We start from the raw sequence: 27,935 nt of genomic DNA on the forward strand, positions 1-27,935 counted from the left end.
GGGCCTGGGCCCAGGACCAGACAGCCCAGGGCAGACTGTCTACAGCAGCAGGGAGAGGGGTGCCAGCGGTGGGCGCAGGGGACAGCAGGACAGTCAGCCCCACCAGCCACGGCTCCCGGCCAGGAGGGGGCTACACTGGAAGGAAAGGAGTCAGCTTGGGAAGAACAGTTTATTGGAGAGCCCAGGAGAACGCACAGGGGGATTGTAACAGGCCTCCCCCGAACCCTCTCCTGTCCTGGGACAGGGCTATTCCCCTCCAGCCCCACGGCGGCCATGCCTGGGCTGGCTGGGGAACACATCACCAGCAGGATGACCCCCTGCCACAGGACAGGCCTCTGCCCACCCCCTCCGGGGGAGGCAGAGGGGCTCCAGCGGCACCAGGTGCTGAATGAAAGCGGCAGGCGGACGCGCTGGGCAGCCAGAGACTCCAGGCTCAGCTGGGACCCAGGCACTCGACAAGCCCGTTCCCCTTGATGCCATCGAAGAAGAAGAAGTTGTTGTGGGGTGGATCCCGCTGGGACAGGGCCTGGAGGGGGAAGTGCGTTGTTACTGGCAACAGGCAGGACCTGTTCCTCATTCTCTCGTCCCATACCCCCCACCCCCCGCCAGGGCAGCCTGGCCAGCTCCACGAACCCACTGCGGGCAGGGAGGGGGAAGCCCCTTCCCTTGCTAGGAGCTTCTGTGGGCAAGCCCATCACCAGACGTGAGCAGCTCCTAGGGGCGGGGGAAAGTCTCAGCCAGGGGGCACTTGCTGCCCAGCACCCCGTCTCAGCCAACAGGGCAGAGCAAAGCTCCCAGGCTCTGAGGGGGCACGTTGGCGCCAGGAGCAGGGGCTGTTCCACCACAGAAAGCAGTAACAGGGAAACCCCGGCAGCAGCAGAAGGGGCCCTGCCGGGGGTCTCAGCTCTGCCCAATACCTGTGACAGGGCCGCACAGCACTTACTGAGAGCTGAGATCCCTGCAGGGATCGAGCCCAGCCAGACGGGTCAGGAGATAGGGCAGGGGACGACACTAGCCCGCTGCAGCCCTGCCGAGGGCAATTTCTCCTGGTCAGGAGCCCAGCAGAGCTCCAGAGGAAGAGGGCGGGGGCACCAGGGCCCAAACCCAGCACATGGGATTTGGGAGACGGGACCTACCTTCCTCCCAGCATTTACCCCCAGGCAGCCTCCGGGGGGGGGCAGGGAGGAGTCACCCGAGGACACACAGCAAGTCAGTGGCCCGTCTGGGGACTCCGCCCTGACTCCCAGCCCGCCTGCTCTAGCCACCAGAGCACACTGCACCCCCGCAGAGCGCTCCCGCAGGTAACAGCCTCTGGACGGAGAGCAGAGGGGGCAGCAACCAGGCCCCAGCTCCCAGCACAGCAGAGCAGCCTGGAGCTCAGTCAGGACAGGAGACGGCAGCACCCAGGGGGACCGGAGAGGGGAGGGCATCCAATTGGCTGTGCCTGGTGCAGGGTGAAGGGCACCGAGCTCCCCAGCAAAGCTGGGCTGGGCAGAGATTCGGGATATGCCCAGCACCAGGAATGCACCAGGCAGCCGGGAGGGGGTGCCAGGAGACGGAGCCTCCGCAAGAACCCGGCATAGCCAGGCCAGGAGGGACAATGTCAGGAGAGGTCCGCCTCCTGCGACAGCTTCTCCCGGCCCCCCACCTGTTCCGTCTGCATACACAGGAAGGATAGGGGGCTGGGAGCCAGGACTCCTGGGTTCTATCCTGGCTCGGGGCGGGGGGAGGCTGGGAGCCCAGTCACCTGGCTTCTATCCCCAGCTCTGCTCTGGCTCACTGTGTGACAGAGGGCGCATTTCTCCCCGTCCAGCGCAGGACCCACTCTGCCACTGATCGCTGGGCCTAGAAGTGCAGCCTTATCAGGAGACACCCGTTACCTTGACAACCTCCTGTCCCAGGACCCCTCCAACCACTGCGCAGACGGGAGCCATCTCGGAGAAGCAATAGCTGGAAGGAACAAACACGCCAGGTCAGTGCCCCAGGCGTCTGGCTGGCTTAATGCCCTGAGCGCCAACGTGGCACTGGCTGCCCCGTGCCAGGGGAGCAACCAGCCCAGCAGCCCAGGCTTCCAGCCCCTGGCAAACGAGAAAGACGCGGTTTACAGCCCGGCTCGTGGGTCACAGGCCAGACACGGGGCCCAGCAGAGGAGATGTGTCGGGTGCCCCTCGTCAAGCAGGCCTGGCGGCGCGGCAGAAATAGCTCTGGCACAGAGGGAACGCCGGGGGTTTGGAAAGGGCTGGTGGATCAACCTGACTGGGGCAGGGGGCAGAGCCACAGAGCAGAGAACCAGAGTGAAGACAGAGTTAAGGGTAAAGCGGGGGGAGGAGGTGGGGGCTGCCTTGGCACTGGTTCACAGCTGAGTACGTCAGTCAGCGCTTACAGAATAATCTGTGCCTGGTCTGACCCCAGAAATGATCTGGGAGGGGCCCAGCAAGACAGGAGAGGTGGGCAGAGGTGGCACAGGACATCAGACATGGCCAGAGGGGACAGAGTAATGGGACCTAGATGTACCCCAATGCGGCGGGGCATTGGGGGCGGGGGGTCCAGGATCTTTGGGAGGCGAGCGCTGAGCAGCAGCCGCCACCGCCGGGAGCTCTCACTAGCCGCACATGCATCTCGTCCCACCCCAGCCCCTCACAGGCTGCATGCGACCCTTCTAAAAATAGGGCAGAAATATCGGCCGTGTGCCCAGGGTGCATTCCCACCATTCCTGCCGGCACACAGCAGCCTGCAGCTCTATCTGTGACTCCTGGACACATGGCAGCAGGGCAGCGTGTGGCAACATGCAGGCGGGGCTGGGATTTTTAGGCTGAAATTAATCTGGGGGGTGCAGGGAGGGTCCTTCCAGCCCATCCATGAAGGGACGGCAGGGTTGTGGGGGTGGGGAGTCCCAGGACCCCCCCGACCCCCTCATGTTGGCACCTCCCATCGCACAGCACCCCTCCCTCAGGAGACACCACCCCTCCTTCACAGGAGGGGCAGGGGAACCTGCAGCATCTGCCCTGTCTCCCCATCCCCGCTGGTCCAGCCCATCACAGCCTCTGCCCCAGGTACCCGGGTCTCTCCCATGTACTCAGGGCTGACTGGGGTCATCTTTGCCCTTGGTCCTAATCTCCCAGTTGGGCCTTCTCAGCTCTGGGCATCAGTGTCCTTGGCCGCCCCTCCACCCAATGGGGCAGTTCCCTCGGACAGGGCAGCTGGGACTGCGTCCAGCCCTTCTCTGGCCATTCAGCACCAGAGCTCGTTGAATACAGCGAGCTGGGGTCTCCCTCTCCCCTGGCTCCCCAGGCTGCCTGGAGCTGCAGGGACAAGGGCCCACCTGGCCTGGGAGAGCAGAAAGGAGCTGGGCCTTCCCACCGCGCCGGCCCACGCAGCCAAGCAGGGCAGAACAGGCAGCACACGAGACGACCTGGGCAAGAGACCGGAGCCCAGCCGGGCGCGGCCAGGAGGCTCTGTGCTCACACAGAGGGTGACACAGCCAGACGGCTCAGATCACCGGTGATGCGGAACGGCGGCCGCTCAGCGGGGATCAGAGCCAGATTAATGCGCCTGCGACGTGCCCCTCGCCGCGGGGCCGGCTCAGAGTTGCACACAGCAGCATGGCGCCATGCTGGGCCCTGGGAGGGAGCTGCTCTGCAGCAGGAGTGCCCCTCAAAGTGCAAGGCGGGAGAGGAGGCTGCAGCCGGGGCTCTGAAGCCCAGCCCGGCAGGCAAAGCTGGCACAGGGAAGGCAGTTCCACACCCCAGAACTCTCTGCACCAACGAGTGAGAGAAATGCCAACACACCCAGGCCCTGCTATGGAGCCAGGGGGTTATTCCCAAGTGCTTCACAGAGCCAAGATAAGTTCAGTACCCACAGGCAAATGCACACTCCAGAGCCCCATGAGGGACAGCCCCCAAGAAACATGGCCTTTGGTGCTGGGAGGGGGGCCGGGGCATCCGGCAGGCGAACCCATTGGAGTTTCTTTGGGACCCACTTCACTCCTGTTTACATGTGGGCAGCAAGGAGCACCCAGCGTGGAGGACAGCACCCCAGCCATGTGACAGGACTCTCCCGGAAGGCGGGGACCCAACTGCATGCCGGGCACCAGATGCCAGCAGTAGCCTCGAGTCCTGATCCCAGCCGGATGTCAGCCAAACAAACGCACCTGACAAAGTCGACAGGCAGCAGGTCAGCAGTGACACCCAGGGAGTCCAGCACCTCATTTCGAATCTGCAGCAACAGCTCCGAGTCTTCGGCGTAGCTCTGCGGCAACGGGTCCCTCCCTTTATCCGTCCGGAATTTCAGCAGCACTGGGGAGACAGACAGGATCACAATCGCATCCCCTGCAGGCACGTTAGTGATCCTCTCCGCTAACGAATTTGTTTCCTGACTGGCCTTCTGGCTAGAGAGACCTTCACTGCCCCTTGGGGCCAGGGAAAGTGCTAGCAGGAGAATCCAGGAGAACACCCCGCTCCCCTTGCAGGAAAACTCACTGCTACAGATCTCGTGTGCACTCAACTGTATTGGCACAGCCACCCCGGGCATGGGCCAGAAACACTAACACTCACAGCTCAAGCCAGGTGGAGGTAGCCTGGATCAATGGGAAGAGCATTGGCCTGAGGCTCAGGAGACCCAGGATCTATTCCCAGCTCACCTTCCCCATCTGACCTCTTTGGATGGCAAGAGAGGCTTGTCTGCCTGTGTCGCACCAGGCATGCCGGGGCCCTGATATAGGATGACACGTGGCACTGCCAACGTACAGACAGAAAACAACTCAGGTTAGATGGGGCGAGAGGCCATGTGTAGTGACCCAGGCACAGGGCTGGGGCCAGGACTCTCCTGTCGCTGGCCTGCTGCACACCCCACCTTGGAACAGGCTGGTGCTCAGGCGAGGGTTAGGGTCCCCCAAGCAGGAAGGGCTATGCAGAGCGCTTTGCGGAGACAGCGCCAGGCACCATCACTGCTACCAACCAGACTGGCTCTGATCGCGCAGGGTGAGGCTCACCACCCAACCCCTCGTAGTGCATCACCGCCCAAGCACCACAGCGACTCCCAAAGGGCCGTGTCTTCAGCAGCTCTGAGGTACTTTCCGGCATGCTCTGGGGTCGGCCTTTTGCCAGGTGTGAAGGTTGGTTCTCTCCGCAGACAGGCACTGGCCTGGCTTGTTGCTGTTCAGAGCCACCCCCCAGGCAGAAGCCCTTAGGTTTGCTCATTTATTTTGAGCTATTGGCTCAGCGGGCGATAGAGCCAAGGGGTCAGTCTAGGCCCCGCCATCCATCTTCCCGGAGCCAGGGGAGTGGCTCCGATCTCAGCACAAATCACATCAGCAGATCCAGGAAGGGCAGAGAGCGCAGCCAGCAGCTGAGCCTGGTGTTTATCTGGGCCGCCTGCCTGCCATCAGTGCAGTCTGCCTGGGCGCTAACGAAGGGCAGGCTGGCACCGGGCGGATACCTCCCCAACCACATCTGATGGGATCCTGGGGGCTGCTGGGAAAGCAGCCAAGAGGCCCAGTGTGTTTGCAGTGAGTGATGGTAAAGCAAACAGGAGCAGCAATTTTAACTCTTCTTTTGGGAGCGTCAGCACTTTGCAGCCTGCTACGGGTCAGCAGAGAAGGAAATCCCCGCAGGGAGCCAGCGCCCTGGCAGAGCCAGGAACAGGGGCCCGGCCTTCACTAAATCCTCACCGGGAGCCAGCGCCCCAGCCGAGCCGGGAACAGCTCCAGCGACTGCTGCAAACCTAAGCCAATACAGAGGCACCAGTGCAAACCAGGCAGTGTGGCCTAGTGGGGAGGGCGACTGGACTGGAACTCAGGGATCCAGGAGTCTATTGAGCTGCGCTACTGACCTACTGGGTAACCTTGGTCAAGTCACCACCCCTCTTGGTGCCTCAAATCCACCCCCGCTTATCTTCTTTGTCATTTCAGACTGGGAGTTCTCTGGGGCAGGGACGCCCACTCACCCTCTGCCTGTACCCCCAGCACCCTGCTTTCAGCTAGGGCCTCTGGGTGCTGTCAGAACAAAGGAATAAGAATACTGAGTTAATTTCAAAGAGTGACCTCGAATCCATTCCCAGCCCTATCCCTGCCCGTGAGCCCCAGGACAATCTGCCAGTTGACAGCCACATTCTCCTATTGTTTAAGGTGTTTCGCCTGCCATGGCTGAAGGAAAGCCCCACAGGAAGGGGGACTGAACATGGGCAAACAACGCCAATCAGATGTCAAGTGCTGCCCGACGCCCAGCGAGGAAACAGTCTCCTGTGACAGGCAGGGTCCAGTCCCCTCCCAGGCTCAATGGTAGCTTGAGCCAACCGCCCCTTTCGAGATGCCCAGTGTCGGCCAGGCAGGCAGCGCGGACTCTTCAGCCAAAGCAGCAGCTGATGAAGGAGGGAAAGGGCCAGTGCGGGTGAGACACAGAACAAGGCTTGGGGCCCTGGAACTTCAACATCTCCTCCCCCGGAGCCTGACTCAGCAAGAGGAATCTGGGAGGGCCTGGAAACCTCTGAGGAAGAGCCAGGCATGTCATCCCAGTGAGCGTGAACCCCTCTGGACTCCCTCTTGTGTGGGAGGCAGGCGCTCTCGGGTAGAAGCGGAACAGGCTATTAACCTGGGAGCCAGTGCTGGCTCACGTCACTGGAAAACCCTGCATGGGGCTGCCACTTTACCGAGATTGCAGCCCGTGTGGGCACTGGCGCCTGAGCGCGGTGTGCTGGAGGGAGAAAGCAGCAGGCAAACCACACGCTGGGAACGGGCTGGTCCCTCCCAATTGGCAGGGCACTTCCGCTCTGGGGAGCAGCGTGGCTGTTTCCACACTCGCCTGGGTATTTTTAGCTCACTACTGTTATGGTAAACTTGCATTAACCTCAAAGCCAACAAATCAAAGCCAGCTCCTGCCACAGGAAGTACCTCGCGCTCGCTCGGCTGAGCGGGGCCCGGCACGTCCTAGGCAGACTCTTGCGCTGACTGGAGCGCTCACCGGGCCTGCACTGGGCAGAGATGAGCAAAGATACGCCCCGGGGCAGATCCGCTCCCAGCCGGGTGCACAGGTCCAAGCAAGCCAAGAGCAGGACAGGAGCAGCTCTCTGTCGGAACGGCCATCTCCCCAGTACGAGAGCGCGGCATTCAGAGAACCAGCCCACGTGCTTGACCCATGCCAGCCCAGCCAGGGGCACTGGGGGATAAAACTTCAGAGTCCACTACACACCCCAGGTGAGCTGGGTCTGTGGTCTCCTCACTGCAAGGATGGGGAAACTGAGGCAGAGAGAGGGAAAACAGCCTGCTCCCCCCAACCTCACTCCTTCTTGGGAGGGTGCGAGCACAAAGCTGCCCAGGCGTCCCTTACCCTGCAGCAGGAAGTAATCCGGGGCAGTGCGTTTCAGAGCTGCCTTCGCCTTCTCGCTGCTCCAGTCGACTGCCAGCGCCTCCTTCAGCTGGCAGAAAACCACCCGCTGCAAGGGGAAAGCCAGCGTGAGAGGGGGAGGGAGCCACCCTGCGACATTAACCCCAGGGCTGGGGGGTGTCTGCCCCTACGGAGTGGAAGGAGCCAGGAACACATCCGTCCCCCACCAGTTGTGTGGAACAAACACTGGGCCAGGTCCTCGCTGGCATACATCAGAACAGCCCCACTGCGCTCGGCGGAGTTTACACCGCCGAGGATCCTGCCCTGCCGCTCGGACTGCACAGAGCTACTCCTAGTACCACGACCCACAAGCAACCTGACCCTTGCCAGTTCCACGAGGAAGCAGGTCACCTAGCAGAGCATCGTTCACCTCTCCCTCTCCAGCTGTCCCCCCGAGCTCACTCCCGCCAGCCTCGCCTCTGTTCCGGTTGGCTGTGGGGTGGGAGCGAGCAGCCCTCCCCTGAGAACCCCTGTCCTTCTCTGTGCCCAGTCACTCACAGCAGGGCAAACATGGTGTGCGCAGCAAGCAGTGCCCGCAGCGGGTGCTCTGCAGCAGGCTGCGGTGCTGGGCCAGGACTATCAGACCTGCTGCTGTTGGGAAGGGACCACGGAGCAGGGACCATGATTTTGGTGATGCTGCTGGGCCAGGATCTCTCCCCGTGAATGCCCAGCATAAGGGGCTCACTAAGATGGAGTCCGCAAACTGAACTGTCAAGAGCAGCAGCACAGGGGAGGAGAACAAAGGCCGTTTTTTTCTCCCCTTTGACAAGCTGGGGGATGAGATGCGTGCTGGCCTGCTGGGCGGGCCGACCTCCAAGCATCCTGCCTCGGCTCAGTGACTGGACTGCAGGCTGCCCTAGTGACACCGGCCTGCGTGCTCAGCCGGAGACCAACAGGAGATCAGGCTGTGGAGGCAGAAGCGAGCCAGCCACCCAGCAGAAGGAACCGAGTGTCTGATCCAAAGCCTGCTGTAAGAGCGAGAGACTGGGAAGAGTTTGAAAGGGGTTAAGTCTGCAGGGGCTTCTGCAGATCTCCACCACTCCCTGACTCCCAAACTCTGCACGGCAGGTCCTGGGATTCACCCGGAGACCCCCACTCAGGGACATTCTCTCACCCCCATTCCAGAGAGCAGGAACACAGCCGGATGGGAACCTGGCTAGGGACCTCTTGGGGTAGCACCTGCCCTTGAAAGATATTCAAACCTTTAACTCCTGCCAGCTGCAGCGCGTAATCTGCCCCAGCCAGAAGGCCAACGCCATTCTCACACGCATGCAACACGGGGAAGCGGTCCAGAGGAGGGCCTTAGGTTACATGCAATGCTGAGCACCATGGGAACCACTGCTGCTACTCACAGCTGGATTTAATTCACTGCCTAACCTGGAGGAGAGAGACTGGCAAGGAATTAGCTCACACCCAGACCCAGCTCCAACCCAGCTACATGATGAGTCACGAGCAGTGTGGCCTCCTGGGCAGTCTCCCTCCATGGCTCTCATGCCTTAGCACAATGCTGCAACGTCCTACTACCCTCAATAGCGCCCCACTGCACAGGGCAGTATTGTATAGTTTGGACTGGGCAGTATTGTATAGTTTGGGTTTCCAGCCTGCCCAAGGGGAGGTTTAAATCTGATTAATATTCGGCAGTAGAGTATTAACAATAGTCTGTACTCAGAGCATTTTGCAGAGGGCTCACGGTTGGCCTAAATCTGCTCCCATTGGAGTCACTGGACAAACTCCCAATCTTCAGGGTTAGGTCAATCCTGAGAGACCCGGAAAATCTCACCCCCTACGTTCAGCTCCTGGGACGCAGAGTATAAACGGGGAGCAGAGACCCAGAGCTCAGCTCACTGGTGTCCCAGAAAGCATCCGCCTCCAGCGGTCGGATTAATTTCCAGGAAAACAGCTCACGCCTTGGAAGGAGAGGGCAGGGGTATTCAGCCCCATCCTCAAAACTCAAGCTGCTGAATCAGGGATGCCAGCAGTTACTGAGGAATTTTATCATCCTTCATAGTTTCTAAGGCCAGAAAGGACCGATGTGATCAGCCGGTCTGAGCTCCTACAGAACACAGGCCAGAGACTCCTGCGCCCAGCCCAGAACATCTGGCTAAGCTAGAGAGGATCTTCTAGAAAGAGACGCCCAGTCCAGGCTCAAAGTGTTGGCCCCACGCCCCCAGGACACTTGTTCCAACAGTTGATTCCCCCCCTCACTGTTTTTGCCTAGCTGCAGGAGAACACACGTACACGCTGCCCTGAGTCCTCTGTGCAATGCAGAGAGCAGCCAGCATCTGGTTACACAAAAGAAATGCAATGCCAAGGAGTTCCCGTTTCTCTGGCACCCCAGCGGCAGAGTGAGGCAATGCAGCACGCCACTTTCCCAGGCACCGGCTGCATTCAGATTTCAGGCAAGGGAGAGAAATGGGAGGCGTAGTGACTGTTGGGTGACCCCATCCCCGCTTCAGCAGAAGGCACATGCCCCTCAAAGCAAACCTAGCCAGGGTAATCCTGACCATAGGTGCCAAGCACACGTGACCCTCCAAACGAGGCCTTTCCTCAACAAGTAGCATGAAACCCCGATTGCTGCATTCTGTCACTTTGTTAAGACGCCCAAGCAGTAACCCACCAGACCACCTTCGCACTAACTGCTGCCAGCACACCGGGGCACGGCAGGCTTAGAAGTTTTCAGCAAAGCCACCAGAGAAGGCGCGGGAAGCACCACGTTCACCCCCAGGCCTTTAGATCCATATTCCAAAGAGGGGACTCATCTTAGCCATTGGCATGCTGGAAACTCTCTGTAGGAATCCGCTGCACCCTAAACCTGAGCTGACAAGGATCGGAATCCCAGCCCTGACCGGGGGAGGAGGACAGCTGGCTAACAGCGGCATCTGGGGAATACTCCCATCTCTTCCAATCTGACCCAGCATGGGGGGAAGCTGCACTACACGCCTCCTAATGGACAAGCCTGACAAGCTGAGAGAAAGGGACACAAAAGGCCATTGATCCACTCGCATTCTCCTCATAGCCAGATAAAGCCGAGGGGATTTCCACTTACCGCCCTGTAAAACTTCCAGCTGAGACCCCCAAACAATGCCCAAGCTAGGGGCACTGAAGTGTGGGAGGCTCTGCTCTCCTGAGACACGGAAAACCTTCACATCCAAACCACTTACACAGAGGCTTGCGGTAGCAATGCAACTTATGGCCCTGGCATTTGGGTAGGTAAATGAGGGCTTGTCTACACACACAAGCTGTGCCGGGGGCTCCGTTCCACAGTATAAAGGTGCCTTGTTCCAGCACAGCTGTTCCCACACAGGAAGAGAAATGACCTATCCCAGTACAACCATGTCCACACTAGGGACGGTCCCCGTTTAAGTATATCAGTTTAAAAAAAAAAAACCCTCCCAAACCAAAGTGGGGGGGAGTAGATGGGGCCTAGCTCAGCCAACAAGGTATAGACATTCAAAGGAGGCTGGGTCAAGAGTTTGAATTTCAGAGAGCACTAACTCAGAGATCCCCATTCAACGTGAGCAGAGCAGCCACTGACCCGGGCCAAAACCAGGGAGATGTAGCCAGACCGACTGATCACACGCAAAGGCTGGCTCCTCAATAATCCTGCCTAACGAAACACACACAACACAATGCTGGGACGTTCCATGGCGAGTTTCTGGCTCTGAGCCGTTCGAGGTGATTCTCATGAGGATGAAAGTTCTGTGGCCATTCTGGTATCACGGCACCTTCCACTTCCTTCACTCTATCAAAACCTCTCAAGATCATTTGTACTGACACTACCCATGGCTTCCTCTCTTGGCTGTGATCAATTGGGACCGCCTTACATTACCACTGGACAACTCAGTCTCTCTTAGGGCGCCATACAGCACCCCCAGCAGAGGATCTAGGCTCTGGCTATAAAGTTTTGCTATGTAATGGATAAAGAAACTACCCAAGTTCTGAACGACAGGACAAGGAGATGCGCCTACAAATAACAGTTCCACCATTCAAACACCGTTACAGGCAACATGCTGTCAAGCCAGGATACATAACCCGGCATCACAGCCCCTCATTTCAAAGGGAGTGGAAGAGAAGGGCGGCACTTGCATTCTCATGATATTGAACTCACGCACTTAAAGGAGGCAGGGGGTGCAGACTAAGGCTTGTCTAACACAAGGCCACGTGGCTCCCAAGCAGCAGACGGAAGCAAAGCCAGGAAGCTCACAATGCCTTCCCAAGAGTGGTCACCCGTTGCAGAAAACTGCTTGCAAAAGCCATCAGGAGGTTTTATTTCTTCAGGAGCAGTTTTAGGCAACGATCCATTTCCCACAGAAATATCCCTTCCCTCTTCAGCTAGAGGCTGCTCTAAAGAAACATTTCCCTGAGCCCCAAAAGACTCTTTCTGGGTTTCAGATAAGTCCCGGATCAAATCTGATACCACTGGCACCCCCTCCACTTGCATAAGATGAGAGGCACACCCTGTCTGCTCTTTAGACAGAAGCTGGGAGATTAACTCTTTCTCAGCAGGTAACCTGCCTTTTTTAACATCCAAACAATCTGGAACTTCCCCCTTTTTGTCCCAACCCACATGGCTGTTCTCAGACAAATTTTTGGGGACCGGGGCAGCTTCCCCCCTGGGCAAGCTACTACCCCCCACAGACACAGGTTTAGGAACACTTCCTTCCTGGGTCTCAGCTGAATCCAGAACCACTTCTGGTATACCAACTGATAAATCCTGCACCAGTACAGGCTGAACAGTACTTTCTGCCTCCTCCACAGACAGCACTCTGGGGATTACTTCCCCCTGGTACCAGGAGTGGGGTAACACACTGCTGTTTTAACTATTGCATCCCCATGTGCCACCAGACAGACCCAGCTCCTCTGCTGGAGGATCAACCTAGATAGAGGCTTGATGTTTCCTCGTAACGGGGGTGCTCTAGGGTTGCTGATGGGGGCATTTTCACGCACCTTTTTCACCATGGTTGTCTCTGTTGAATCGAGCTTGGCTTTTTTGGTGTCGGGCCCGTCTTCCACTCCCTGGCTGACTTTGGTGATCTTGGTCTTCTCTCTGTAGAGAGATGGGGAGAGAGATTTACCACTGCAGCTCCCTGGCAGAGGGAGGCCAGAATCGGAATCCATCATAATTAACGTTACCATGAGAAAGACGGCAGGCCCAGCACCACCGAGTCTTAGACACGATATGCTAGGTCTCAGGTTTAACACGCGCTGAGACCATCAGCAAGGGGCTTCCATGCATGGCTGTGTGCCGAGGGGCAGAAAGGCTGCTATGGGGGAAAAACCACTGGCCCTAAGCAGATGATCTGTACAAGAGAATCCACTGGCTCTCGAGAAGGGTCTCAATGTCACACAAAACATCATGACCACCATTACACCCATTTGCAGCACATACCCCCCAGCACACAGGACTAGGCCCACAGACCCATCTCACAGGACCCCTTGGTTACTTAGCGTCCCCTGCCCGTTATGCGATCACAGATCTGGCTTCCCTAAAATGGAAGGGTGGTCAATAAGGGTGAAGTCCCAACATGCAGTGCTCCAGTTCTATCAGAGCTGCTGCCTGCACATCACAGCCTGTAGTTTCATGGGCTGCTCTCTTCTGTACAAACTGGGTGCCGCCTGGCAAGTTACCAATGGGGCCTTTCGCAGAAGTGTGGTCCCTTGTGCTCGTATCACAGGTCTCAGAAGCCCAGAGCCTCAGCGCACCTGAGCCTGGAGGCGTTCGGGTGCTGGCCAGTTCCCGTCTCACACTAGCCGCTCTCCTCCCCAAAAACCAGACTTACTCCACAAACTCGTGTGCCCCCAGGTTGGCGAACGTGTAGCCATAGTAACCAAAGATGTCCCCAGTGAAGAACTTGATGTTGTTTTTGTGGCAGATGTGATCGATCTTCACCATGACGTGGCGAGAGCAGCACGTCAGGCAGACCTGGGAGGAAGCAGAAGTACCAGAGTCATTCTCCCCCCCGGGACAGGTGCAGCAACAGCTGAACATAAACAAACCTGCCTTTTCTCCCCCCCCTTTTTTGAGACTAGAGTTAGATAAACAAGCCCCAGCAGGATTATTGTTCCTCATGAGGGTGTGAAACCTTCCTGCCCCTCCTGGGCAATGGCAGAGGTCTTGGGCAGAGCAGCCCTCCATTCACAGCGAGACAAAGAACGGTGCTTTACATAGAGCTACTATCAATTGTCCCTCCTGGCAGCGTAACCCTAAGTTGTGATGGCTGCTAATTCCAAAAGCCTCCTCTACAGGGATAATTAGGAGGTTAGAGGCTGCGGAGCCCAGCTTCCTGTCAATACAGGCTTCTTCCCGGAGACAGGAATTTGGCAACAAAGCCAAATAGACACTTATCATTTTATTTAAACTTAGGGCTTGTCCACATAGGGAAATGGACCAGTGTAGCTTTTCTGGAGTCGCTCCCCATGTGGAGACACATTCCAGAATAGTTAAGACTCCTGTTGTGCCACAATAGCTGCTTTGGGCAAGTCTCATGGGTAAATAAGACCTTATTCTCGCCTCCCAATCTCCCCAGCTTTGCAGACTAGAGACAGGCCAGAACGGAAGCAGATGCTGTTTACAAACAGATCTTCAGCTTGCCAAACCAACCCGTAACTGCAGCACCAGGACGTAGAGTGACAATCCTTTAGCAAAGCTGCACAGACAGACCAACCAAGTCATTCTGCAGAAGCCAGGTTGCACGGGATTTAAAGGGACACTGTGCATTAGCTTATGCCCAAAAGTTAGGTCTGGTAGAAATTTATTTTATTGTTTTTTTGGGTTTGTTTTTTTTTTTTTTTTAAAGGAAATAATATATAAAATCAGGGAAATGAACTAAACAAAGCCCCAATCCCAACACTTAATGGTGCGATGGTAAAAGGTTTGCATTGTCAAGATTTCAGTTGAAAGAGTTTTTAGTTGAACATTTTCCTGCAGTGCTGGGAACTCAGATGGCCCCACAAGATGCCAGCCAGGGGAGCCGGAAAATGAAGCAAACCTAGTCCAAAACAGAGGATATGCAAACAGAAAACAAATGGTACAAAGATCCTCCTTCTGACACTCCCCCATCCATGCCAACTCACAGCTGTGGTCTACGCACAAAGTTGCATTAGGTTAAAGCTGCTATTTTAAACCAGTTTAGTTAAACTGGTGTGAACCCCTGCAGGGTTGTGCTTAAATCAGTTCAAACCTGGCTTGTTGGTTTAGCTTGTCTGGAAATGTACGCCCAAGGACATCTGCCAACCCCCCGCCATCCCACACACAAGTTTTGCGCTCCACCTGCCACTTACAGCATCAAACTGAGCAAAGAAATCTTCGGCTTTGTTTTCAATGTTCTCTGGGTCAGCTTTCACGTCTACCATGGGGTTGAGGTTCTGAGCCCGTTCCAAAGAGGCTTCGGCTCTATTGCGGCCCAGCGAGCCCACGGGAATCAGGAACTGAGCTCTAGTGTCCTCTTGTGATACCTGGGGTCAAAGGGGGAGAGAAATAAAATGAACTGTTGGCAAGTCTCAGAATCCCAAGAGGCTGTGACACCAGCAGGAACACCACAGAGCATTTCACACAAGTGGGAACACAGGAGATGCGGGCCTGCACCGGACCAACTTCCCAGCTAGCAGGGTGAGGGTCTCATCTACACAGGAAGTAAAATGCTCACTCAAAACCTCTAAGGAGAAGAGTAACAATTATGGGGCAGGAAGAAAGGGGCTGGTCTGGGGGTTAAATGGTACAATTCCAACCAGTCTGAGCAGCAGCTGTCGTTAAACAGTAACAGCTGGGGGTGGTATGTCCTACAAGTCAGCCCCCCCAAGTCGCTCCATGGAACCCTGGCTTTGCTCAGAGCGGCAGTGCCCTCCAAGAGAGCCCCCCTAGGGCGCACGCAGCAAGAACCAGGGGAAGCTTCCCTGACACAGCAACTTTTGCTGCTCTCCCTCCATTCACTTTCCCAAGGCACTCCTTCCCAGGGTTTTCCCAGAACATCCCTTAGCCAGCACATGGCTCTAAAGCCAAGAGCTCCACCTTGAGCACAATGCGAAATCACAGCCGTGCTGAGCAAGAGCTTCCCAGCTACAGGGCCCAGCACTGCGGCCTAGCGCCTGCGCTAGGAAGTACAAGGGAAGTGAGGGGCAGCAAGGGATGACTCTTGCTGCTATTCTGTCCTGGGGAACAATCCTTCTCAGCACATGGGGGCATGGGCAGAAAGAACTCAGCCACAAGCACTCCAGGTCTTGCTGAACTCATGCTGAGCAACTTACGGTGGTCTCTGCGTGCCTGGGTGAGCGCTCCCTTAGCCATCAGAATGCACTGCCTGTTTTTATTCTCTATATACCACACAGCGGCTGCTTTGTCTCTTTTTGCCAGCCTGTTGTAGAGCGCAGCTAACGGCACGGCAGCCACCCCGTTAAGCTGGGGTGTTTGAACTCTGGCATGTTTTCTAAAGTGCACTGCTCCCAGTGAGAACAAAGGGGAATTCCTGCCCCTTTCAGTGAGAGCAAGGGGAGCTGCTGGGTGCTAAGAATGAAAGTCAGCTCTTCAGGTTGCTAAAGGCCAAGACACAGTGGTGGGGGGGAATGAAAATACTCAACTAAAAAAGTTACTTCGTATGACCCACCCACCTTTCTTCCAAGTTAAAGTGGAAGTGGCAAGCCTCTAGGCTACCAGCACTTCACAGGCAGACAGGACTGCCCTGTTCCATACGTTACACTGATAAGAGCTACAGGTCAGATGGAAGGAGTCGGGGAAAGAGCCATCTGGGCCAAGGCTACGCCCCAAGTGGTAACAAACACGGGACAATGCAAGTGTGATGCAGTGACAAGGATACATGGCCCTCGCTAGGCAAGCAGCAGAGCTTCCAAGAGATAGTTTGATAGGGAGGGTCAGGGGAATCGGGTGCTGGATTGAGGAGACCTGGGTTCAATTCCCAGGTCTGCCATAAACTCCCTGTGACCTTGGGGAAGGCACTTCTTATCTCTGCCCCTTGGCTTCCTATAGCCCTCTGTGCCTCAAAAACAGCATCCTGGAACCCCATATTCACCACTGTCATGTAATTATATGTTCTGTACAAAGCATGCCTTGTGAGGGATCATTTTAAAAGTCTTGATCTGCTGAATACGAATATCTGCTTGGATAACATGTGAAGTTATGAAATATTGCTACATGTGTTACTGAAACATGCTGTGAGGTGGGAACACCCACAATCAGCCTTTTAGTTATAACAATGGGGGAGCCAGACAGCGTTAATGGCTCTCCAACACCCAACAAAGAGAGAACCCCTATGAGGAACGGTTTACAATGGAGACTGCTTGATCAATGGGGGCGGACCCCTACATCATGGCAAAATCTTACCAGCAAGCTGGAAGAAGCTATAAAAGAGGGGAAGTGACATCATCATTTGGCTTCACACTACCCCCACAACTCTACAACATCTGAAAGAAAGGTCTGGAGGAAAAGATTTTTGAACTCAGGATGCGGTCCCAAGGCTAGAGGAGCATTCCCGCATGTGAATTAAGGAACAGTAACTTGTTTGTACCATCTCTTAGGGTGAAATATTGCTTGATTTAAATCCTGCTTGGTTTGTAGAATTTAGACTGCAGAATTATTTTTATTTCTTAAAGTAACCAACTCTGATCTTTTAAGCTTATCACCTAAAAATCACTTAAAACCTCTCTTTCTGTAGTTAGTTAATCTGTTTTATATTTTAACCTAAAACAGTATGTTTTGGTGGAAGTGTTTGGAAAAATCTCAGCTCAGTTAACAAAGGTTTGTGTACATCTTTTCCACACCGAGGGAGGGGCGGACGAGGTAATGAACTTACGCGCATCAGGCTGCTGACCAGTGCAAGACGGAACAGTTCTGGGGTGCAGTGCTGGAGGGCAGGGATGGCTGGTGCCCCTGTATTATTAGTTTGTGAGTGGCCGGGCAAAGCACTCGTAATCTAGCTGGGTGTGTGGCTCCATCTGCTGTTGTATTAGGTGATAACAGTGCATTGAGGGGCCTGCTGCTCATCACTAGGAGGCATTGTTGAAAGTCAACCCAGGCTACCGTTAAGGGAGCACAGCAGTCCCAGAGTTTTCAGGCTGCCCCCTGGGGGAACCCGTCACACGCCCCGTCTGTCAAACAGAGAGACAGGGGTAGGTGGGGATAAAACCCATGTGTGTTTGTGAGGCACTAGGATGCTATGCAATGCGGGCCAGAGAAACACTCACACAGCCACTTCTTGCCCCAAACTGCAGCGAGCCTGTCCTAATGGACCCCCTGAGAACCAAACCTTCTCCCTCCATCACGGCTGTACCTTGCAGGAACAGACTGCATGCCGTATGCTGCAGGAGCACATGTGCTCAGAAATCCCGCCAGGCACTATACATGAGACAAGCCAAGAAGAGCTCTCACCTGCTGATGGTCTAGCATGGTCAGGCCTTTGACCCCAGCCAAGATGAGGTTCTTCGCCACTTCTGCTCCCAGGCCCTTCATGCCAACCAGCAGCACCCGGGATGCTCGCAACCTGTAATGAGATGCATGGTCAGTGTCAACAGATCGACTGCAGCTGCTGAGACTCAGTAAGCTTGGTTGGAGAGGGGAACAGCTCTGTGTTCGCAGCCACACAATGGCAAGGAGATAAATACATATAGATAACTAACCTCTCACAGGGACATAAGGAAAGGCAGGAAATGCAGTTAGCACTGCCTGTACATCCTCCACGCAAGGGAGGCCCAGACCTAGGATCAGCTAGCCACCTCCTAAACCTGCTATGTCAAGTGGGCTCTGGTGTGAGGACCGGGGCTGAGAAGGTGGGAGGCGAGATGATTGTTTTGCTGCCCGGTTGGGGTGGCTGAATCCAGCCACGCAGGTAGGGAGCGGATGGGGGCAGAGGGTATTAACACACCCAGGCCTGCCAGGGAGGGTACTGCCAGCTGGAAAGGACCAATCTGCACGGTGGGGGTGGGAGGGACGGCCACCAGAAGCAGCAGTAACAGAGCCAGATGGTTCCATGGCAGTTGGTGGGGTGAAGGAAGCAGTTAAACAAAGGCAGTTGATGGGGGACAGGGAGGTCTTTGGAGTGACACCTCCACACAGCAGAAGAGACCCAAACACAGGGCCCAGAAGGCTCCGTGGCTGATGGGCAGCACTAGTTCAAACTATTCAGTTAAATGGGGGAGCTGAGGGGGGTTCTAGAGTAATAGCCGGGCAGCTATGAGGCAGCAGCTTGAACCAGACCATTGCCACAATTCGAACTTTAGGGAATTCCTCGTTAGCAGCAGAAAAGAACAGAAGGCTGGTTCCAGCAGGTTCTGTGGCATTCTGAACCAGGGACGGGAGAGGTTTGTCTGTTGCAGCCTAGTTTATTGCTTTTAATCTGTTCTTCCCAGCGACTCACATTCAGGATTTCACCTAGCGTTCTGAGCATCGCCCAGCTGCCGGCAAAGCAGCCTGGAGGAGGAGAGTCTCGTTGGGACCTGGGAGTGATGCATTACAGGAACGGATTAGAGTTTTCTTTATTTAATTGTTGCCCCTCAAGCAGTTGGCAGGAGAGGAAGTGTTTGCTACTTCGAATGAGAGGGAACAGAGTCCATTTCTATATCTGCATTGATTAGGAAAGGGAAGTGGCCTGTTCTGCAACCAGCAGCTGGAAAACACTCATGTTTGATGCAGCAACATAATTGTAGGATTTCTAATAATGCCTGGTACAGTCCCCACGATTAAGGCTGTGCTTTAGACCCCACTGCCATGCAGTTGGATGGGTTGGATTATGCCATAACAGATTTCGCAGCAATATCACTGAGCTGGAATCTACCCAGCGACCTATGGCATGGAAAGCCAGCAGGCTCATTTCTTCTCATGCTTTTACAGCCAGCCATGAAGCTCCCTAACACGTTTGTTATGAGATCCAGAGATGGCCGCAGTTTCTGTATTTCCAAGATAATTTTTTTATTCAGCTTTTTTATTCAGCTTTGATCATAAGATTATTTCTTTAAAATCTTCATACAGGCTGCCCGGTCCTGCAGAGCCCGCAGGATGCAGATATCTTGCCAGTATGTGCAGACTTCCTTGGGTGTCCTCCTCTGTGGGCAACGGCTTGATCCAGTCATCACACAGAGCAGATGTGGTACCTCTGAGCTATTCAGCATTTCCTTCAGGAGAGCAGCTGGACCACAGGGGCTCCTTCCCCTTCCTCGACAGCTCCATCCCACTGCCCTGCTCCCAACCAGCCCTGCCCATTCCCCCTCCCAAACCACCCCCTGCAGTCCCCATCCACCCCACTGCCCGCGCCCCATTCACCTCAACTCCCCTGCCTCTATTATACTAACCCTTCCCCCCTCTCCTCCACCACCCCCTTCCCTCTTCATCCCCGCTTCCTGTGCTTCCCTCCCCCCAACCTCCCCCATCCACCTCCCGCTGCACGCCTTCCCTCCCCCCCCAACTTCCCTCCAGCCCCCTATCCACCTCCCACTACACCCCTTCCCTCTTCATCCCCACTTTGTGAGCCCCTCCTCCCCTACCCCTCTCCATTATCAACTCTGCCTCCCCCCGCCACCCTCCTGCCCCCTCACCTCCAACCCCCCATGCCCCTTCACCCACACCTCCCGGAGTCCCCTCCCCCTAACCCCTCCATTGTCCTCCACTCCCCCATTCTCCGTTCACCCCTTTCCACCCCACCCCACTCTTCACCCCTCCCCGTTACCCTCAATTCCTCCCCACCTCCATTATCCCTTCACCCCCCCACCTCTCTTCCTTCGCCGTCCCCGCCCCACTGCCCCCCTCCACTCCACGGTCACCCCCCACCCCTTCCATCGTCGGCCTTGCTTTCTGTGCTCCCCCCCCCCCAGCTCTGTCCCCCCATCCCCGCTTTCTGCCGCTCCATTATGCGCGAGCTCCGCCCCGCCCCCGCCCGTACCGGCGCTGGGCCTCCAGCCCCCAGAGGCGGATCTGCCGGTCATACTGCGCCGCCTCCTCCTCGCTGATGCCGCCGGAGCCGCCGCCCTCCTCCTGCTCCACCATCCCGCCACCCCGCGCGCGCGCGCCCGCACCGGCCCCGGCCAGCCCACGTGACGCCGGACCCGCCACGTGACCAGCGGCGCGCCTCCCCCAGCACGTGACGCCGGCCCCTCGCCCCGCCGGCTCCTGCCTACGCAACGTTCCCCTCGGCGGCATCACGTGGCTAGCTACTCCCCCGCCCGCGGGTGCCGGTCCCGAACTCGAACTGTCAATCAATTTGCTGGTGCAGTGCACGCAGTCGCCGGAGCAGAGCCTGTGCGCTGGGCAGGCAGGACCAGGCCGGCCAGGCTCCGCCCCGGCCGGTTCCCGACTCCCAGCCGGGTGCACGCTAGGAGTCCCTGTCCTGCGCAGCCCCCCCCCCCCCCCCCCGTCCGGCTCTCCCCGGGCCTGAGCGCCCCCCCCCCCCCCAGCCTCCTAGGCGTGACCCCGGCGACTGAGCGCACCCAGCAGTCCCCTGAATAACCCTTGCCCCTCGTGTAAGCCCCGTGCACAACGCCATGCCCAGGGGCAGCCTTACCCCTCCCCCCCCGGGGAACCACCTAGCCCCCGCACCCCGGCAGCAGGAACGGAGTCCCCTCCACTTCCTGAGCGGTGCTGTGTAGTGCCGGGCCCGTTACACCTGGGGGGCAAAGGGAGGTTGGTGTCCAATAGCAGCAGCAGCACCTGTATTTCAGTGCAAGGGATCACCCTGTCACCCCGGGCACGGAGCTCCAGGGGCTTCTCTGACACAACCACACCTGCACCTGCTGCTAAACGATACCCTGCCCTGGGCGCTGGCAGAGCAGCCCAAGGGGATGCGGAACCAGCGCAGAAACCTCAGGAGGTCGGAGAGTGGTGACCCAGAGATAGGGCTACAGACCAGGGACTCAGCATCAGAGGTGTCCTAGCTGCGGGGGGAGGGACAGCGAGCCGGGCCAGGGCCACACCCGGCACCTCCCCCAGCTGGAGGCGGCCGCTCGCTCTTTGGCTTTATCTTCTGGTCTCGGGTGCGGCCCGTTTTTTTTTTTTTTTTTTTTTAAATCTCCGCCCTTCGGCAATCTCCGCCTCTGCTCGGCTCCCTCCGGCGACGTTCGTCCGCGCCCGCTTGGGCTCGGCTCCCTCCGCTTCCCCTCGGCAGCCTCCGCCTGGGCTCGGCTCCGCTTCGGCAATCTCCGGCCGCGCGGGGCGCTGGCTCGGCGCGGCTGCGTGCCCGGCGGGCGCCATTTTGTGCGCCTCGCCGGTGGAGCGCGGGGCCGCGCCGAGTGAGCCCCTCTGTACAGTGACTGTGTCCCGTGTGCCCCCTCATGGCCGTGGAGAGCCCGAGTGTCCCCCCAGCCGCCGCCGCCTCCCCCCCCAGCCCGCACTCCGCCCCCCCATCTCCGTCCTGCCACCGCCACGACAGCGGCAGCTGCGGCCTCCCCCGGCCGCCGCCACCACTCCACCGCCACGGCCCGGACGAAAGGTCCAGTAACCGCCTCTCCCGAGAGCCTCTGTCCGTCCGGGTGTCCGTCCGGCCCGCCGGACCAGGTTTGGGGGGGGGGCTGGGCCGCCGGGGGGGGACACGGAGCCAGGGGCCCTCCGCGGGCAGCCAGCCGCGCTCACCTGGGAGATGGGGGCAGGGCCGGGGTCACGGGGCAGGGGGCGCCCGGGGGGCAAGGCCTGAGATCAGTCAGTGGGGCAGGATCCTGGGAGGGGGGGCAGTAGCGGGGGTCACAGGGGAAGGGGCCACCTGGGGGGCAGGGCCCTGGAGGGGGAGAAAGAGGCGCCCGGGGAGTAGGATCCTCGGGGGGGGGGGGAATCTGGGGGACTGGGCCTGAGATCAGTCGGGGGGGGGGGCAAGATCCTTTAGGGGGGCGCCCGGAGAGTGGGCCTGCGTAGTTGGGTAGGATTATCTGGGGGAGGCATTAGGGAGCCTGGGAGACAGGGCCTGAGATCAATCGGGGGGGTTGTAGGATCCTGTGGAGAAGGGAGGAAGTGGGAACACCAAGAGGTTGGGGGCACGGCCAGAGAGTAGCTGAGGGGGGGCAGAGTTGGGGGGCAGGGCCTGGTTCAGCTGGGGGAGGCAGCGGAGAAGGGATGGGATGATGTATCAGAGAACAGGGGAGGTAGCTGTAGGGGCTTGGTGGGGAGCTGAGCTGGGGGCACTAGGGGGAGTGAGAGGCTCTAAAAGGGGGTTGGGGGCTTTTCTGGTTTCCCAGCTTTTGAAGGGGTTAAGGAAAGGTTTTGTGGGCTCCTTAAAGAGGGCTTGGACTCCCAGCCTAGCTGGGCAGTGCTGGCCTCCTTAACGTCCCCTTTGTGCTCAGTGGCTTCATGGACCCCTTCAGGCTATATCAGGGCTTTAGGGAGTGCAGGATGGGCAGACAGGTATCTGGGCTGTAATGAGGGGTGTATAGTGGCATGGGATGTGTTGGGCAGTAATACCCCATGTTTGCCCTCGCCCTACCCGGTTTATATAGGGAGACTTGTCCCTTCCACAGTGATCCCAGTCTATCCAGGTATTGAAAGGTTTTATAGTCCCGCAGGAAAATCCTTTCTCCTCTTACCCTCAGAGATGTGTGTGAAGCACCTTTACCCTGCCAAAGAAACATAAGTACAACTGTCCCTTTGTTAGTATTAGCACTTGCTGTCATTTGAAAAGGTAGAGCCAGAAAGTATTCTGTGCAGTGCACAAAAATAAACAGCTTAATCATGTATGTTTGTGTGTGAGAGAGAGAGTTGCTTCCCTTCTCACTTTCCTAGGAAGGCAGTTGTGTAGTACAGAGAGCTGCTTGTATATGTTAGTATGCCTTCCTCTAAGGAATTCTGTATTTCATGTGATGCTGGGGTTGGGTTGGTAAGTATTCTCTTTTATTGAATAATTAAATTATACGTTTTCCTTTCTTTTCCCCACCACCAAAAGAGTCCGGAGACCATCGTTTTATACGTTTCATGTAAGGAATGAGTTACTACAGTATGTATACAAACCAAGCAGGATTCTGCCCCTTTGTGTTGACTTGACTTTTAGACTCATGCACCCCACAGACGTGACCTAAAAAAAAGTCACAAAAGCACACAGTTTTCTCCAGAAATATGTCTGCTGTGACGTTTCCAGGTGAAATGACACAGGTACCTGAGTAAAAGGTCATCTAGCTCAAACCCCCTGATTCCATCTAGACATAGGATGTGGATCCATTACTTTGTCTGCAAACTCCATCCTCATTCCATTATGTTGAAAGCAGGCAGACTGCCCCTCAGTGCAAGTCTGTTCATAAAACAGAAAGGATGTTAAATATATTTGGTAAACAACTCACAAGTGTGCAAAAAAAATTGTGGCAAAAGAAATCACTGTTTCCCCAATGTCATTACACATCCCCTCCCCCCACCCCATTTACAGCATTACAGTTGTACCTGGAGAAGCAGGACAAGTAGTAGTGTACAGTATAAGCACACAGTTTATAGGAATCTGTTTTACAGTGTCCTAATTTCTCTTCTGCCTGTTTCCATGATCCCTTTGTTTATCCAACGTATTATAATGAAAAGTTCATATAAGTTTGTTCCTCACAGTACTTACATGAAATAAATTAGTTCATGTATCCCTTCAGTGTACAATATACTGTGCTTTCCTAACCCCCCACATGCCTGAAAAAAAAAATCTTCAGTCATTCCTTCTGTCCTTCATATTGAACAAAACCACACATATTGTCCTGGAGTATTCCATCCAGTTTACCTGTTTCCTATGTGGAAAAGACAAAAATACTTTTTTAAAAGCACGCACAAGTATATTTATGTGGAATTGTGTTTCTTCATTTCCCTGTTATTTGCTCTTCTTCCACTACCAAAAAAAAAAAAAGAAAGAAACTTGTATACATTTGTTAGAAAATGTCAATTATAAAACAGCACAAACATTAATAATCCATTGTCAAAGATTAGTGGAGGATTTTATTGTTGCAAATGTTGGTGTATTGTAAAGGGGACTTTCACAATTGAGTAAAATTGGGGGAGCGGGGGAGAATCCTGAAATACAGTTTACTGCTATTACTCCTTTTGCTATTATTTTAGATGTGTTTTAAAATTGGACTCTTCTCCCTCATATCCCATCTCCTGCAGTTTACTTTTGCTATGAAGTCATAGGGATTGAAATGTTTCCTCTTTGATCAATGGGTCAGGGTCAGAGCTCGAAAATGTTTATGTACCTGGCTAAGGTGTTTCTAGCCCAGAGAAGCAGGTGTGGGACCTGACAGTATGGATTTCTCCCAATTTGTTAAAGCCATAATTTTTTTTTTATAAAATCTTTACTTTGTCAAATCTCTCGGCTGTTCCATCAAATTTAAATAAAAGTTAATCTTTATACCTGCATAGTAGATCCTTTTCCACTCAAAATCTGAAAGGCTTTTTGAGTCTTACTCTGTTACTGATTGATGTCGTCAGCAGTTTCTGAATCCACTGTCAGTAGGAACTAGAATGGCCAAATGTAGCAGAGAAACTAGATATTTGGTGCGGGAAAATCTCATACTAATTTCCACTTTACTGGGCTAACATGGTGCCACTTCTTCCTGGAAATAGGAATTGTTCTAAAATCAGAAGCAGTAGGGTCTTAAAACTGCCAAGTTTTGTGGAATTGTTGAGAGATTTCACAAAATGAACGTTCAGGTTTTGGAGTTTATTAAATGTTAGTAAATTAAATGACAGTCAATCTTTTAAAGTTTTCTTCTGGTTACAATCCTGCATTTTCAATTCTGCCACGACTATAATCCAGCACTAAAGATTCTGGCCCCAGTCATGCAACCACATAGGCACGGGTTTAACTTTACTGCCATGAGTAGGCCCATGGAAAATCAATGGAACTGCTTATGATAGTAAATTCTACACATGCCTAAATATTTGCAGGGTCCAAGCTTAATATTTTTGATTACTTGGTTACTTTCAGATGGCTTAAGACGAAGATTTCTAGTTTTAGCAGTTCTTGGAATAGCCATTAATAATGTCAGGTGAAAATTGAAGTGCAGGTAGATGAAACAAGACAGTAGTCAGGATGATTTAGTCTTGTCACCTGATATCTTGTAAACTGCCAGGACTAGAAGTGAAGAGTTTGCCCCTTTGGAAAGTCGAAAGCTTGGGTATATGGCATTTATTTCTCATCTGCTGTTTCACAAGATATCAGCCCTTGCAAACTAGTGTTGGTCCTTTGGTCTAGTAGTGCTTTATGACACTGGTTGAGAAGTGACTAAAGCAAATCCCAAGCCCTAGAACAGTGTCCTTTTCAATAGCTTTGTTATACTCTTTGGTTTGTGACATCAGTCTAGTGCTGTGGCAATGTCCAGGATATCACAACTCAGCATTACGACTTTAATGCATGATCGAGTAACAGGAATGGGTAGGAGCCGACTGTCTAAACACAAATGACTTCAGTAATTAGCAATCAGGGCAAAAACATGCCATGGGAAAGCTTGATTATGTTTTAAAACAGTGTTTGGAAATTTCCCCCGACATAAAAGTCCCTTCAAAAGAAAAGAAAAAAAGCAGCAGTTTGTAACTTGGTTACAAACTTGGTTAATTAACTTGATTACGGACTGAGAGGCAGTGAGCAAGACCCCAGTTCTGGAATGACATCAGTGTTTTGCCATGGGTTGAGAGGAATGTCTCCTAGAACTCCCTGTGGAGAATCCACAGTTGATGTCCTAGATTGAAGAAAGGCATTGAGTGGAAGGTAGTTTACAGAAAGGCTGAGAAACTTGGGATGGAATTTCTGCTCAAACCTGAATGGTTCTGTACGGAACACAGTATACTGCATTCTTGAGGCCACACCAGTTTGCATAGTGAACGTGCTGGTTTCTCAGTTGACCTTATTCACGCTTTTACCATATTGGGGTAAAATGCAGGCTCTGACCAGTTCCCTTTTTACATCAGGATTGTATCAAGTCTCTCAGTGTTTTAGTGAACTAACAAATATTTTTATTTTATAACATACTGGAAATTGAGGGAAATAGGTGTCTGAATCCTAGTGAGATAGAAACGTAATTCTCTTAGATTTCTTTAACAATCCCATCTTTAATGTATAGCTGTCCCATCCATCCAGGCCTTTGACAGCCTTCACAGAAATAAAGTAATAACCAAAGACAGTGTGCCACTGCCTACATTACAAAGAGCCACAAAGCACCATAAAACAGCACAGGACTTGATGTACATACTGAAAAACTTAGACGGTGGGGAGGAACCTTTTAAACCTTATTTAGAAAGATCCTATGGATGCATCATGGCATGAATGGAAACTTGTTCTCAACTAGAATAGTCTCTTCCCACTCCCACAAAGTTTTCTCCATTCCCTGCATGTTCAGCTTGTTTAATGGCCTTTTTTAGTAGTTTTCAGCTTTCAGTCTTCATTTCACTGAGCTCATGACTTCAGTTTGTTGTGTAATTTTTTTCCTCCCTTATGGAATGTGCTGTAAAAATATCAGATTAATAGAAAACAAAATTCATCTTAACCCTCCTGATTATATCTTTTTTAAGGTAGAAAAAACCCATTTATCCCAAAGTTAGGGAAATGACTAGCTAGGGTTTCACATATTTTGCTCAAATTCACACAAGATTAGAAATTAATATTTCATGATGGTGAGATTAGATTTTGCAGACTTGTCAGTCCAGTAAACTTCCTGTTCAGATGTGTTTGTGGTTCATTTTCAGAGAGAGCCATTCCCCCCTATTGCTTTGAAAAAATGCATTTTCTCCACATTTTTTTCATGCCTTTATGCTGACCCTAGTTACCTTGCAGCCATTTTTTTTTGGTACATTAACCCTCAGTTTTTGTAGTCTGTGGATCTGCTTCACTAAAACAGATCACACTGTACATGGGATTTCATGCTCAACTGCACCTGTTGTGCAAATAAATGTTGTAAAAAGGAAGGTTTTCTGCAGTAGTCCAGCAGCCCAGTATTAATCACCATCCTAACTCTCCTCCACTGTAACAAACACTTTGGATAAAGCTGTTTTTTAGAACTATAAATAAGATATTCCCAAGTGCATGTTTTGTAGCACATGGGTCTATAGAGCAATTTTTAATTTCCCTTGGATCATATAAACTTCCTTCTTTTCCCATTCCAGCTCCCATAGATAGTAAAACCACTTGTTTCCATATGGAGTTGGCAGATGAGAGCATGTTATTCTGGACCAACTTTTCTAGGTGAGATGAGGAAAATAATTACAAAATCTTTAGCATAACTAGTAAATTATCTCAGTTATAGCTGTGAATTATGTCCACTGTGCAAAATGTTGTTCTCATCATTTGTCAGCTTCATATGAGATTTTCCAAGTTCAACCAAGTATTGTTTAGGTACATGAAATGGAGCTTTGTAAATATTTAGCCCTTAATTTTTCTAAGCCATTTTGATTTATTTGTAAGACAGAATTGTTTTTAATAGACACGTTTGCATAGTAGAAATATTATGATTACATAAAACTTGTTGATTCCTATATTCATATGAAACAGAAGTTATTGTTAAAAGAAAACAGGTTAGAAAATTAATATTTAAGTGCAGGAGATCCAGTAAGATCACAAGTGCAAGATTATTCTGAGCAAAATTCTTAAATCTCTTTTGTGCGTAATATAGCATTACAGCTCT

The 27,935-nt window shown here is 53.9% G+C and overlaps 2 protein-coding genes across 2 annotated transcripts in view; one reads left to right on the forward strand and one right to left on the reverse strand.

The window, feature by feature from the left end:
* Positions 1-220: 220 nt before the first annotated feature.
* On the reverse strand, positions 221-20,416 carry SAE1 (SUMO1 activating enzyme subunit 1). The gene is made up of 9 exons (XM_067556570.1): positions 20,261-20,416; positions 17,758-17,869; positions 14,661-14,834; positions 13,160-13,302; positions 12,327-12,426; positions 7,323-7,428; positions 4,151-4,295; positions 1,881-1,950; positions 221-526 (listed from the first exon to the last, which is right to left on the reverse strand). The coding sequence occupies exons 1-9, from the start codon at positions 20,362-20,364 to the stop codon at positions 434-436; spliced, it is 1,047 nt and encodes a 348-aa protein (XP_067412671.1). The 5' UTR covers positions 20,365-20,416; the 3' UTR covers positions 221-433.
* A 1,053-nt stretch (positions 20,417-21,469) lies between these two features.
* ZC3H4 (zinc finger CCCH-type containing 4) overlaps positions 21,470-27,935 on the forward strand; it is a 29,118-nt gene continuing 22,652 nt past the window's right edge. Inside the window, exon 1 of the mRNA XM_067556572.1 lies at positions 21,470-21,802. Coding sequence (XP_067412673.1) covers positions 21,645-21,802 — 158 coding nt within the window. The 5' untranslated portion in view covers positions 21,470-21,644. The remainder of the gene's footprint in view (positions 21,803-27,935) is intronic.

The sequence above is a fragment of the Emydura macquarii genome, unplaced genomic scaffold (genome assembly GCF_026122565.2).
Source record: "Emydura macquarii macquarii isolate MOO-44397 ecotype Brisbane River unplaced genomic scaffold, CSIRO-AGI_Emac_v2 contig_1790, whole genome shotgun sequence".
NCBI lineage: Eukaryota > Metazoa > Chordata > Testudines > Chelidae > Emydura > Emydura macquarii.